The sequence below is a fragment of the Opisthorchis viverrini genome (assembly GCF_000715545.1).
Source record: "Opisthorchis viverrini unplaced genomic scaffold opera_v5_98, whole genome shotgun sequence".
Taxonomy (NCBI): domain Eukaryota; kingdom Metazoa; phylum Platyhelminthes; class Trematoda; order Opisthorchiida; family Opisthorchiidae; genus Opisthorchis; species Opisthorchis viverrini.
The window spans coordinates 278527-293610 of record NW_008751755.1 but is presented as its reverse complement, the minus strand read 5'-3'; the positions used below and the strand labels follow the sequence as shown (position 1 = coordinate 293610).

General features: G+C 43.3%; 1 protein-coding gene across 1 annotated transcript in view; it reads left to right on the top strand.

The window, feature by feature from the left end:
* Positions 1-206: 206 nt before the first annotated feature.
* Positions 207-15084, top strand: part of T265_05304 (hypothetical protein) — a gene marked incomplete at both ends in the record, with an annotated part of 58454 nt that continues 43576 nt past the window's right edge. The window contains 5 exons of the mRNA XM_009170287.1: positions 207-697; positions 5144-5258; positions 7282-7377; positions 9178-9275; positions 12727-12801. Of these exons, the coding sequence (XP_009168551.1) occupies positions 545-697; positions 5144-5258; positions 7282-7377; positions 9178-9275; positions 12727-12801 (537 nt within the window). The remainder of the gene's footprint in view (positions 698-5143; positions 5259-7281; positions 7378-9177; positions 9276-12726; positions 12802-15084) is intronic.

Genomic DNA, 15084 nt, shown 5'->3' with positions numbered 1-15084 from the left:
TATAATACGTTGTAAACTTCTGTACCATGAAACGGCGAATGTTTAATTTTTTCGCATTGAAATAACGTTCCGGGGATCCTGACGATATGTGGATGGCGCGAAAACACGTGCATTGCCTTGTATTTCTTGGGTTTTACACACTTCAAAGTGTCACGATTCGCGCCAAGTAGCAGATATATGTGTACGTTCATTCAAACACGATCGACACCACAACCAAAGTAAAACAAAGTTCGCTTCTATGACCTATCGTGCCTGACCACGCCACACAAATGTGAATGCCATTGCCACGATCGTAAGGCAAACCAGCATCGCAGAAGGCAAACCAACAGTATGGCGGAAGTTGCCGATCGATAGAGTTGTCCTAGCAATCTGATTGGCTACCCCATTTGGCTTTTCCGTCCTACCCATTGGATACTGAAAAGGTGGCTTGATTTTTCGCCTATTTCTTACGTTGCTGTGACATCGACCCGTGGTAAATTTCATCACACGCATGTGAGAGTTCGCTAAAATTTAACACCTGGATTCGGTGTGACGGTTGAGAATTATGCCCTCAATTCGAAAGGAATCGATACCACGCGGCTCTGAATCACCGAACCCGAAGTTACTCAAAAAGGAGAATGGAGCAGATACCAGAGACATAGAAGCCAATTCGATTCATAGCGGAAACTCTTTGAAACCGAGTGAAACGGATGACCCAGTGAGTTCCTGACAGTTCCCCTGAAAAAAACCGTTTATTAGTAGCCTACGTTAGGATCGAAAGAATGGAGATTAGCTGACAGCGTGTCATTTGAGGTGATTTGACGTGTTCTCTCAAGTCCTATGAAGTTGTTGATTCAGATCGATGTCTTCCTATCCGCTTAAGTGCATTCTTGAATGTGATCTCCTATGACAGGGAAGTTACTTTCCAGATGCTTGTAGAGAGACCAATTCATATGAGAATTCCAACCCGGGAGCACTGTTGTTTCGAAGTCGCTGTCTAATTTAGATAGTGAATTCGGCATCCATGCCCGTTTGATGAGCTTCCAATAAACACAGTCTCTATCAGTTTTTGGACTGAGCCTGGTCACTCTCTGCGTGATACTGCAGGAAGGATTCACAACGGAAGATCCACACTGCCTACAAACAGACGGAGTCGACTGATTTTGCTTTTGAAGCTGGATGTGACAGTGGACATCACGGAGACTGAAATGAATTCTGATTAACCCTTCAATAGAATAATCTGGTCGACTTTGCGTTACAGATTCACTGGATTCCAAACTGAAACGCAGAGGTACTGGTTATCGAGAGGGATTTATGGCCAGGACTGTCTGTCAGGACCGCTGTAAGGAATTTGCTAAAACCTGTTCAGCTGTCCTAGCAACTATGTCAATCGTAAGAAGCACGAGGTCTGCCAGATTGCCCAAACTCAGACAGAAGTCCCTGAGGTGTTCGGCGCACGATATACTAGGAGAATAGCTGGGCGCATCCAAACGTGACACTAACATCGTGTGTGACCTCACTTTTGTCAATTATCTGGGACGACTTGGTGGTGTTACCCAATGCCCTTCACCATAATATATAGATTGTCACTAATACTAAACAGTAGACAGCACGGTTAACCACATTTCTTGGTTAGTAACATTGTACAATTAGTGATTATCTGGTCAATGGACTCGTTTTGTTTGGTGGGAGTATACGTCAACCCAAGCTTTATTCATGACGAACAGTGTGACTTCACTGTCACGTTGCATAGGAAACCAATGTCAACAATAGAACGCCTGAACCATATCTGTTACCATTTAAGATGAAAATTGCTGAAAACTGGCTACCGGTTCCCTTGTGTTTGAAATCACCATCTCCGAAACTCGATCTGTCTTGGTGTGTTGCTAGTTGGGAGCTGAAAACTACACTGTTCCGCCAAGGATGGTTGGTCGGCGGGGCGATAAGCTCTGGATGCATGTAGTAATGAGAAAACCGGTTTTGTCACTTGTGTGTGTGTGTGTGTGAGTAATCGACTCCAACACCTCGTTTGCACATGGTGCTGGGTGGATGGATCGCATCTGACCACGGACCCAAAAACAGAATGTGTTCTCGGATGACAGGTCTGCTAAACCGGTAATAAACATGAACATTTATGGACGAGAATCACCTTTGTATTAGGGGAAGCAAAAAAACCAAACGGAGTTGTGTTTTGTGAAGCTGGTGTGGCTATCGGAAACAGAGCTATGGGAGCAACTTATCACAAGGACAAGATAATCGAGTTTTCATAGAGGAAACTACTCACAAGGTTGCTGAAAATTCTTCGACAGCCCACGACCGGTTCCGCCCTTCTAAGAGCTCATCAGGTAGGCGCAGTCCCCGAGTTTCCGTCAACCTTATGTTCTACTTGAGCCCGAATTGAACTGTTTTCGAGCAATACACTCATTTGCAAATCAATTTGGTTTTCACGAGAGACTCAACTGAATCTTTCGTTTATTATATTCTACAACTGAATGTGCTGCACACAGGCCGCTTCATGATTCAGTTGGCACAATATTCGAGATATCGCAGTATATTTTCATAAAGAAAACTACTCACAAGTTTGCTNCAGCCCACGACCGGTTTCGCCCTTCTTGGGACTCATCAGGTAGGCGCAGTTCTTGTCAACCTTATGTTCTACTTGAACCCAAATTGGACCGTTTTCGAGAAACACACTCATTCGCTAATCAATTCGGTTTTCACGAGAGACTCAACTGAATCTCTCGTTTATGATATTCTACAGTCGAGTTTTCTTTTGAAAAGCAGTGTATGTCCATTGCGAAGCCTTCACTGACTGCGTACAACCGTCTTGTCTTTGCTCACATTCCTTGGTAGTCTACAGACTTGCAGGATGAATGCAGCTCGATTCACGTGCGAATAACTAGTTGGCAGTGTGGCTCATTTTCTCCACCTGCTAAACTGTTCAATAGCCTCCAATTGACGACTCTTCAGACAGAGAACATTCTGGATTGCTAGATACAGGTATAGAACTTGTAGTGATGAGGTATGAGTTGAACTGCATCGAGATGAGGTAGTGTTACTTGTGGTTCATGACCGCTGCTTTTTGTGGCAATGCACTGTTCAATAAATTAGTCGATCACGAGGTTGTGACCTAAATGTCCTAGCGCTCGGTTCACCCAGGTGTCCAAAGCTTACCGCCTAATTCTTCAGTCATTTTTTCAGTTTACTGAACTAGCTTGAATCTCCGTTTCTACTGGTCTGAGTTGCTAAACCATCTCGAGTTCAACTGATCGCCCGTATTGAATAACCTTCACTGCCACTGAGTTGCCCTGTCCCATTTCATCTTTATTGATGATAGCCTCCTAGTCGCTTTGGTTAAGTTCAAGACCGCCATCTACAAACCTACCTGTGCGATTCGTAGCCATCCATCACCAGTAAGGTGATCTCTTTAGGACGTTTATCCCAAAAGTAGACTAAGGGCATGTGCCCCGTCTGGTATTCCACCATTTTGAAGCAGGATGTGACTCACATCCAGTCACAAAAATCGTAGGAAAAGAGATGTTACAAAACACGTTTCGCTTTGCGATTTTTTTCTTGATTAAACATCCAAATGACGTCTGAATGGTATAATTTTACCTGAGTTTTTTTTAGCCAACCCTCACAGATTAGCCGTGACCCTCAAAGCGCCATCACGAATGGGTTGATCCGTATCGGCAGATCCTTTTCATTCATTAGTTTTGACCAAAAGAAACGTTTCGAAAGCCTCGAATGTGTTTCGTGTCCATTTACAAAAGTCGTTTCTTCTAGTGACAGTGCACTGATAGAGTGTAGGTGCCAGAGAGAATCGTTTTCTTTCATGACGGTTTTCCTCTCGTTGAGTTTCTTTCTAGGTATCTCAGACAACGTATGGCTAAGTCTCCTTCAGAAATGATCGAACGTTTAAGTGGTATCTATAGTTCCCCCTCGTATAAGGATCCGTATCGTCCTTTTCATTCATTAGTTGTGACCAAAAGAAACGTTTCGAAAGCCTCGAATGTGTTTCGTGTCCATTTACAAAAGTCGTTTCTTCTAGTGGCAGTGCACTGATAGAGTGTAGGTGCCAGAGAGAATCGTTTTCTTTCATGACGGTTTTCCTCTCGTTGAGTTTCTTTCTAGGTATCTCAGACAACGTATGGCTAAGTCTCCTTCAGAAATGATCGAACGTTTAAGTGATATCTATAGTTCCCCCTCGTATAAGGTATCATTTGGTGTGCGTGTTTCATATCTGATGCCTATTCTAAAGAATCGAGTGATTTCTTGAATGACGCCATTGAAGTACAATCGCCTATCGCATGAATAAAAGTCTGAGTACAAGCCCTAGCTTTCGCACCTTCTTGTATCAAGGACCCCTGTCCAAAAAGCAAGCATTTTTGTGGAGAGTAGGGCATTACAAAGTTTAATATTAGCATTGTGCAGGATGAAACAGCAACGTGGTTAGTCGTAGAAGTATTCTGTTCGTGGCATCAAGCCACATGTTTGGCAGCATAGCAACACTTTCTGATTCACTGGCAAACCGCAATGATGATGACGTTTTTCGGTATCTCACCCTTCTTCTGGTTAGGCCACACTTCCATACAGTAGACCTTTCATAAGCCACAGTAACTCTGAGGCACGAAAGCACTGTCCTTCCACCAAAACTTTCGCATGAATCCCTACTTTTTCCTTTCTGAAGGTATTCTACTGAGTGAATGGGATGGTCCAAGTGGTTAGAGTGCGAATTTACTGACCGGAAGGTCCGTGGTTCGAACCCGACCTCTGCCTCTCGACTTCTCCTGTCTAGGCTTGGGCAACCTGGCAGTATCCCAGCCCTCGTGCAGCCTTGAGGTGGCATGGCAGCTAGGCACCGAAAGGGTGTTACAACTGAACGACTACTGAGTGAAAGAGCTTACGGATTCATTTGTTCAACTGTACTTCCATCCAGGAACTTCACGTTAGACCAGGGCATTTTAAGGTGGCATTTCAAACAGAATCGATAGTCTGCTGACACTGAGGTTCTGGTATACACACACTACATCGCCTTCTGTTATTCACTGCTCAGTGTTTTTATTTGTCTACTCTTCAATTGTTTCGAACCATTCCACATACATGCATGTATGCCTTTCGGGATCAAGTAACCACATGCCTTCTTTTCACAATCTACCATCAGGAGCTTTTGGCCAACACACCTCAGAAACGCAACTGGCGTGGTATCCTGCTCGCTCTCCTGGTTATTGCAGTCATCTCCTCCATCATTGTGACTGCCAGTATCCTGACTACTCCACGTAAGTTTTAGTAGACATTACAATTAGTCTGACTTGACATCTGGGCGTTACAGCCGTACAACTCTGACCATTGTGAACTGTAGGGCTGCTTTTCTCGAAAATGTTCGGGCATAATCGGCAGTGGGATTTGTAGTGTTCACTTCCACATCACTATTGTTTCACAGTCGTCCGCCTATCCTGTGTCCACACCGAAGAGAGGAAACACTAGACTATGTTGACGGATTTTCAGCAACCTTATGAGTAGTACATTACAAAGATATACACTAGACTCTAGTTTCGCTCTTATCAGAGCTTCTCAGTCCTGCATATCCCTGGCAGTGTTGGGGTTTGATCTTCGGACATCTTCGGACGTGTGAGGCGAGCGTGTTAACACACCTATCCGCCAGCGCATGCTGGACGCATCTGAATTTTCACATGTGAACAGGCTACGGTGTTCACGTGACTGGTTCGCCCTAATCCACTGTCGATCGATTGACCCGACTGTGAGGTAGCGCGACGGACGTTTGAAACCTGTTGGTACAGTCTGAATTTCTCGTAGGTGTTTGTGCGATTTGTACTGTGGTTTGGACTCACCAAAAAAATCATTTTTTTACTACCGAGCTGCTTTTAAAGGCTTATTCGAATAAACAGATTTTTTAAAAATGCTACCAAATAAAACTTCGCGAAGATCAGTGAGGGGGAATGTCTGATACAACCGTATCTTCTTTCTATTAGTAGAGAAAACAACTAGATAGCAGTGAGTTTGGCGTATTTTTGTACTAGAAGGTCTCTAAAAAGTGAGCTTCATACCCGAAACCTGAACTATTTTGTTATGAGAGTTTGCGAAACATTCGATATAGATCACGTGCAACGGAGTAGTGCTTCTTGTTAAACCTAATGATTCTGTATACGGCTACTGCGTTCTTGAAACGCTGCTGGAAGAAGTAGACAGAAGGTTTCACAAAAGTATGAACAACAGTTGGCAAATTTATGACTGTTTTTCAAACCTTTCTTAAACGACAACTCACTTCAAGCATTTTCTAACTGATCAAACGAAAGTTCGCTCTGGTCGGATGGTGTAAATTGTAAGATGCTTTCAGGAAGAAGACGAAATTAGTCATATTTGGCACCATTTTCTCCATCAGGTTCCTCTCTCTCTCTCCGTTTCATACTATGCCTCAAACTCCACTTTTTTGGTAAGTCCGCGCTCAGTGCGTTGTTGCACCCTAGGACACCTCGATAAATAATGCGTTGCGGGATGACACATTACTCCATAAGGAAAAATCGGGTCAGAGGACCGCAAATCATTTGTTATATTTTCTAGGGCTGAACATCCATTGTTCATGATTAAGCCTGGTTCTTTCCGTTTGGCTCAATGTCCCTAGGATCAAGAAACGTTGGAATCAATGTGGAACATACAGAATCTTTCTGTTCCGCCTTACGTCGACTTGCAGCGCTCTTCTTTTCCACATTTCCGTTTTTTACGAGTTAATCTGAGTCATCAAGAAATAAATTATAAGTCTTGATTGCCAGGTTAGAGTACACTGTTCTCATAGATTGGTAGGCTGTCCTCATGACCGAGATATCCTGACAACGGCTGAGAAGAAACGGATGCATTATGTTCCTGGAATCGTCTGTCTTCGACAAACGTCTTTGGTGCATGCTAATGTGTATACTTCTGCGGGGTCTCCGTGAAAAACAGTGTGCGCAGAGAGTACCACACTGTTTATATGTTTAGTTGGTACTTCAAGTCTACAACGTGGCGGTACATCTCGTCAGAAAAGCACCCCAACGCTTTGTTTTTGACGAAATATGTCTATTTCTGGCCACGTACTACTGGCTAATTTTAAGTAGATGTACCTGCGTGGATCACCGTAGCGCAGGAATCCTTCGGATAAGTGTTTCCGTATCAGTCATGTAAATTTGCCAATATATTTTGCCATTTGTGCTAGGTTGAAAATGTCCACCTTTGTGCAAACTTTACAAGGTCAGCTGTGCTCATGATTCTTATGTATAACGTGCGCATTTTCTCCAACCTATTTAGGTGAGCCCGCGGATAACTATGGAAAACCGTATACATTCAGTGACTTTATACACATGAACAAGTGGTTCGAATTATTATCCTACAAAATTGTGAAAGGTACTCGTTTTTTCGGTTTCTTTGTTCTCAACACCACCATTTTGATGATTTTGCATGTTACGGGAGATTGCCTGAATTTGTTGCATGATAGATGAATTAAGTACAGAAATTGTGTACTTCTTGATGTTTAAGATTATGTGTTTATTTGATCCAGTCACAGGTCAATGCAGGAATCTTTGTTACAAAGTGCTTATTCTTATGGCCGTTTCATCACTGCTTTCCGATCTGCCTGTAGGCAAGTAATCATTCTTACACAACTATCTTAGCACTAGCTCACCCACACAGACTGACAGAAGGTTCAGACGAAGTTCAAGGGGAACCATCAAATGAACCAAACCAGAAGAACTAGACCCTAGGCTGGAACCAATCACATGTAGGTTTCCCCACCGACCCAACACTTGTTCAACCACTCTAACACACTAAAATCCCTTGGCCGACACCCAACAGAGATTTAGCTTGACTTAGCTGATTCATTCTACTTCCGCCTTAAGTCTCGACCAACCTCGGAACCTAGTCACTTGGCCCCTGACAAAGTTTTGTGTCAAAAGCGAAACGTTTCTCGGCAATAAATCTACCAACTGCCACCAAACGTTTTCGAAAACGAATCATTCTTTTTGTTTTATCAAACGTAAAACATGGTCACAATGTGCTCGGGGATCAGGCAGGACTAATTCGATCTTTCAGGGTTAGTGGGCGATGAATATAGGGCAAATAATCTACAACGGTGAAAAATCAGACAGGCCGGGGGCAAATTTCATCGGTTCTACCAAGGCGAGGTTGAATACTACTTGTGAAAAATGCGAGTAGTGTCTGGGCACTGGTTAAAGCGCCCTCCCTGTATTTGATGGAAGAATGTTAGGGGAAGTATTTAGCCACTACAGTGATCTTTACTTATTTTTTTCACTGTTCAAAGTACGTCTAGAGAAGTTCAGTAGGATATTTGAGAATGTTTACTTCTCAAGCACTCAGTGGGAATAAGGTTTTTAACCTCTTGTCTATAACACCGCATAGTTCCTTTTGGTCTCCTTTAAGCTTTCACGCGGGTCCACGACTGAAGTCGCTATGGTGAACCCCGATATCTGGGTACAACGATGCGACAGGCGTGACCCTCTTCTATTCTACTTCCTAGAGCGCAACCCGAAAGTGTCCTCACGCACATGCGGGGTATTGGAAACAACCAATAGCCTGACGAAATACACTCATTTGCAGACTAATTTGGGTTTTTTTTCGAGAGAATCACCTGGAACCCAGCTGAATCTCTCAATTTTGATGAAACATTAGGCGGCCTGGTGCAGCACATTCAGCTGCCTTGAAACATCAAAACCGAGAGATTCAGCTGGGTTCCAGGTGAGTCTCTCGCAAAACCAAGTTTGTTTACAAATGAGTGTGTTTCTCTGATTTCGTGCTATTTGAGCTCAAGCAGAACATAAGGTTGACGGAAACTCGGAGACTGCGCCTACCTGATGAACCCTTAGAAAGGCGAAACCGGTCGTGGGCTGTCGAGGAGTTTACAGCAACCTTATGATTAGTGCATTACACCAACAGCTTGGTTTTACGACTAAACTGTTGCACAGAGACAATGATCTAATCAGAAGTAGCCTAATACATCAGAAGTTTTTTTATCCTTATGTTCATCTATCCAGCTGAACACTTGTTGCCATGGCAGTGCTACTCATAGATGTCCATCAGGAAACCTTTTATGCGATTTAGACTCGTTACGCTTTGATTTGGGTTGCTCCACTTTACCGTACGATCACCGAAACATCCTCTAATTTATCAAATTTTTCTCAACTCAAACAGATGGAATTGTTTATCTCTCACACAATGGTGACCTCGTCTACCTCAACCAAACAGCAATGACACAAAGAACTCTCCTCCCACGCCACTCTTTGAATGAGGTGAGTTAGCCTCTTCTGAACTCTCAGTACTACAGTCCATTTTTCAAACAAAAGTTTGGGACTCAAACTACAATTTTGCCCCATAACCGAAGCCAGTCTTTTCTGGAAATCTGCGAATCACTGTACAGCTGTTTCTTTTTTCTTGAAACACGTCACAAGACTGTAGTACCTGATTCCTAATTTCGTTTGGTTCAATCCCATTCGATGATGGATAAAACCTGCCTCGCCAATCAGGCGACATGATATCTTCAGTCATATTTCGATCGGTACACAGGAATCTCCGCGTGGTTCTTGATTGTTCTTAGATTTCAACCATCATGGTGGCTCGTAAATAGTGCGGTCATTTCAGATGTTAAATGTTGATAAACGGAAGCAGAAATGTTTTTCTCTGAAAATCCCTGACATCAACTTAACATTCTTCAATGGTGATAATGAGAGTGCATGTTTGAAATCACAGAAGCATCGTTTGGATGAATCCACAGGAACTTTTCGGGGCTCATGAGGTGAATCTAGGAATTCAGAACTTCAGGCAGTCAAACAACCGAGAACTTTTTCTCGCGTGCCTAGCAGTACGTTTTGCACAGGTTTTTCCTAGCCAACCTGGTCAGTGTAACCTGGTAGACACAGCCAAACGCAAAATTCCTTTTTCGGTTTATAGCAGACCGTTGGTTGAACCGACAGCCAACCAATTCTGCCAGCCGCTGATGCAAGCAGCAGCGTGGAACCGGACCTCGGGGCTGCCGAACGTGAACAACTTGGGTAAAACGTGTGGCTCAAGTACATTTCTGGACTTTTATTGAGAGTCATCTGAACATAAGTTACCAAAGGAGGTGGACAATCTAAATGATTACTTGATCCAACCTAACTTCTTTTCATCTGCAAGAGAAATAGTTCAAAATTTTTGAACGGCCAGGGTTACCCACATCTCGCATTAGTGGTATACACTTTCACATTTTCACAGGTGTTTATCTGTCGGATCGTGTCGCCTGAATTGTCCACTGTAACCGCCAACACATGGCGCTACTTAGAGTGCGATCCCCCCCCCATAAGGAAGTCCCTGGGGGAAACAAATGACCCACATTTTAATAGTTCTCTTTCTAGTGTGGAACACCCCAGACAAATGTCACTGAAGAATTGTTGAATGATGGGAGCACATCAGAGCCTTTGACAGGCAGTAAAAAGTTGTGGCTGTAAGTAGAAAAATAACTGAAGACTTCAAAAAATGCATACCAACCGAAAGTGCAATTTGGTCTTCATGAAAGTCTCACCTAACTCCCAGCTGAATTTCGCGTTTTTTTCTATGTTCCTCTCCAACTAAATATCCTTCACAAGACCGCCTCATGTTTCAAACTTTTGTTCCAAAACAACCTAGGCTTCTTACATTAGGTGAGTTTTATTTGAGTGCCTAACCACTTCAGGCTGGGGTCAGAAGGTCAGTTTCTACGAGGTTCATCGGGTCCCGGTTCATCCGGATGGGCTGTTCGCGGTGTCATTCACCGGGCTACATTGATTCATATACCGCAAACCTTAGACTACTATCTGCGGGAGAAAAATGCCACCTTTTATAGAGATCACCTGAGACCCACAGATACCCTTCCCCTATGAAGATGCATACTGGCTTTTTAAAAGCACTGGTTACCTTGGTCACTTGCGTTAACGGTTAACAATCCAACTCGGTACCAGTTGCACTAACGGTTAACACTCCAACTCGGTACTTTTGGCCAAATTTAAGATTTGAATGAACATTAAAACTGCCTGCTTCCGCAGGAAATTCATAAAGGTCTACTTAGCAGTTTTCAAATAAAATAACTACTCTTTCAAGGTATAACATGTCCATTCAACTTTTGAGGTGATTTACGAAAAATACACGTCATAAAAAGCGACTTTGGTTAAATTGGACCGCTTCTTTCTGGGTGGTACCATGCTGATTTGTCTGTGGATGGGCTAGCGTCAGTCACGTGATGAGTGTGGGACACAAAACCCGGAACATTGGACTCGCTCACCGGATGAAGCAATTGGTATACTACGTGGACGCGCAAAGCATGTGCACAAGCTCAGGTGGGACTTACTCGCCTCACAGCTTGTTTACTGCCAATCCGTTGAAAAAACCCAACGAATGGGTTACCGGAGCCAATCATTATGGGGTTAGCCTGATGGTGCACCGGGCGGTCAGCAGAGCGCATCAGCCCCACGGTCCGGCAGCAGAAACTGCCTGAGACATAGGGAACGCGCAATGTCACGTGACACGAGCAGACAGGCTCGAACAGCTGCATTGTGTTTAATCGATCTTGTCGATAAATGAAACAGCTGGGAGGTTGTCCGTGAATCTGAGTGCAAATTTGTCACATCCACAAGGAAATGAACGCCTAGTAGACGGCGTTCAATAAATTGTAGGAATTCGATGAATTCTGTGGACAGAGTTAGAAGTTTCGTTCACTGAAGGAGTATATTTGTACACAATTTCTTGATCCGTGTTGTTGTATCTTACTTGGAGATAGTTCCTTTCTCCAGAAAAAGTAACTGTAAGTCAAATACGCTTGTCAAGAAGTGGATATCCCCGGATAAAGATATGCCTCTTCCACAATGAATGGCCCGAAGATCTTTCACACTTTTTTTGATTGTGCTCATCCCCTCTGAATACTACCGACGATAGCCCGCTGACACGCCGGAGAACATACTGAGAGTCAACGTTTTGATCTCTTTGTTTCTGCGATTGGGCTTGATTTAAAATCAGAGCAGCTTTTGGTTTCAAAATAACTGTCTTTGCCGGCATATTGAATATCCGTTTTGTGACAAGGGTTAAGGTGAATTGGCAAGAATAAACGGTCGATGCATTTTGCCACAGTCATGTAAATGCACGAACGCGTCTCCGGACCAAGATCAGCGAGGATGAAAGGTACCGTGCAGCTGACAAATAAGAGATATTGTAGTAGAGGTGTTGATATCCCTAAATTCTCTCTCTATTAACTGCGTCGGATCAGAAGAGAAATGAATACATCTGATCTGTTGATAGAAACGCAGAAGAATGGATAGCTTGCTCAATTTGTGACTGACCAAGAGGATATTAGCAATCCTCGCTGCTCCTATCGGAAAAAAATAGATGACGCTTTTTTAAATGAGCGTTCCAAATGATAATAGTTACCATTGAGCGGTACCGAGGTGCCCGCAACCTAAAGGACGCACGAGACTTGAGATTCTGCCATGTTGCTCAAGCCTAGACAGAAGCACCAGGGTTGGGTTCGAACAACGGACCTTTCGGTTACTGAATTGGCCCCTAACTACGACATTCTCACCGCCATTCGAGTTTTAGATTTGCAAGAGCTGATTACATTTAGGTCACTATATCAACGAACACCATGTTTATTGTACCTGTATGAGTCCCTTTCAATCAGCTATATCCCCATTTTACTTCGTTCAGTGGTCTACTTTGTTTTCAAACTTGTTTGGACAGAAACGATTGTTCAACGGGCTGTTCTCAGTTTCGTCCGATCTTTCAGGAATTCTGCTGCAATACGGGGATTACCAGGTGAGTTGGTGCAGTTTCCCCGGTTAACTAGAGCGTTTTGTATGCTAGAAAGGTCTGAACAGTAATCATACTACAAAAGACGTTGTACATTCGATTAGTTTGTCTATGGATCTTATCAGTCAGTTTTTTTCGAGGCATTGAGTGAGTTTCATTCTCAGCCATGGTGAGCACTAATCATCAGTCCACAGGGCGTCGTCGAATATGTAAATGTATATTGAATTATCATATACTTGATATGTGCTTGCTTAGGAAATGTCTAGAAACTTTTGAGATCGATATGCACATTTCTAAGAATATCAGTGATGTACCAAGATGGTTTGAAATCCCATTCAGGTGAAATTTACAACTATCAGCTAGTTTTCTAATTATTCCCGTAATAAAAAATGCAGAAACAAGGGAGTAAGTGCCGTTTAGAAGAGCATAATCTCTTGTTTTTTCTCAATACACAGACTGGTTCCTAATTCTGATTGGCTACTCGTAACTGAGGTCGAACCGATGATGAAAAGAATCGTTTTTTTTTCCAAGAAGTGTTCAACCACTCAACAAATATTCACTTGCGAACATAAATGCTTGATTCAAGTAGATTTGTTCATCTAGATGACACAAATGACCAATTTATTTATACTTTTCGAGAGAAACAAACACGAAAAACAGGCGTAGCTCTTGGACCTCTTTATTTACTACAAGGGAAGAATGCCAGCACACGCATGTTGGAGTGTGGGTTACAGTACTGGCAGACACGGTTGAAACGTAAAACGCTTGTCAAAAGAGAAGTAATGTAATTCGTGGAGGCCGTGTTCAGGTTCCAATCTCACAGCGGTACTGTCCGACAAGGCAGCAGAAAATGAAGATTTTTGATGCCACCGACACTCTTAAAACAGTCATTTTTATGTGAAACGGCAGCTATACTTCCACAGACACCAGTAACTCCACAGCTTCCAAAGCACGGTCAGCTCTCGCAGTTTACTCTACTACTTCAAAGACATTCTCCGCTTTAATCTATCGATTTTCATGTGTTTCAAACATCTATTCAAGGTAGCCAACCCATGCTAATCCACGGGAAACTTTCTAAGATATTTTTCCGCTAGGTCTTTCGATCTATGGACTGACCAGTGAGTCCAGAATCCCTCAGCTTCAACTCAGTCTCAACTGAGTCTCACGTTTATGATATTCTTGAACCGAATTCCTCATGTTCCGTTTGAAAAAGCATTGAAGTTTTTTTATTGGAGATATCATAGAAGTTAACCTCAGCTGAGGGTCGGGCGAGTCTCTCTTTGACACTAAATTAGCTGGCGAATCAGTGTTTATATCCACATACGTTTAAATTGATATTCAGGTAAGGCATAAGGTTGATGGAAACTCCCTGAGACTGCGGCTTCCTACCACCCTTTGAGAGAGGTGAAATAGGTAGTGTACTGTCGAAGAGTTTTTAGTAGCACGATGATCACCGGTACGTCAAACAACATTATAATTGCTTGCGGGTGAGCTTGGTTACTGGCTAGAGCGCGAACTTACTGACCGGAAGGTCCGTGGTTCGAACCCGACCTCTGCATCTCGACTTCTCTTCTTTAGGCTTCGGCAGCCTGACAGTTTCCTAGCCCTCTTGTTTCCTTCGGATGGCATGGCAGCCAGGCACCGGAAGGGTGTTACATTTGAACGATTACCATAATTACTTACAGTCTTTCTGTGGATAGTCAACATTCTGTCTTGACGACTCGATGATACATCAGCTGTCAGTTTCACTTTAGCGTTATTCAAACCCCTTGGCATGTGGTCGCTGTTCTTGTTGTCATCTGCGAGTTCGACTTGCGATGAGAGTTCACCAAAGAAAAGTGTTTATTCTGTCTAAATCACATCCTGTCCTCTTCGAAAGGGCAAGTGCAAACTTTATTTTACGGCTGTTTTGTTCGGAGATGTTCGAACGACTTCGGCTTCCAATCACAGAGCCCGCGTGACCAAAATGACGCTAGCCAAAAATATCCGATTTTCACCGCGCTTGGTGTGACTGAATTAGTTCGACGAGGGCTAGGCATTGTTCTTGTTTGATTCTGTAGCTGTTTCACTCATCTTCAAATTTTATGCCCGTATGTCCTTTGAAAGGCATTCACACATGAAACTGTTAAAACAATGGACTTTTTGCAAGTGTTATTTTTCAAGCAGGGCAGTTTAGGGAGGGATGTTTTTCAAGGGAACGAACAGGTGGTTCGATCAATGAAATGCACCCATTTGCAAACTAATTTGGTTTTGCGAAAGACTGACCTGGAACCCAGCTGAATCCCTCGT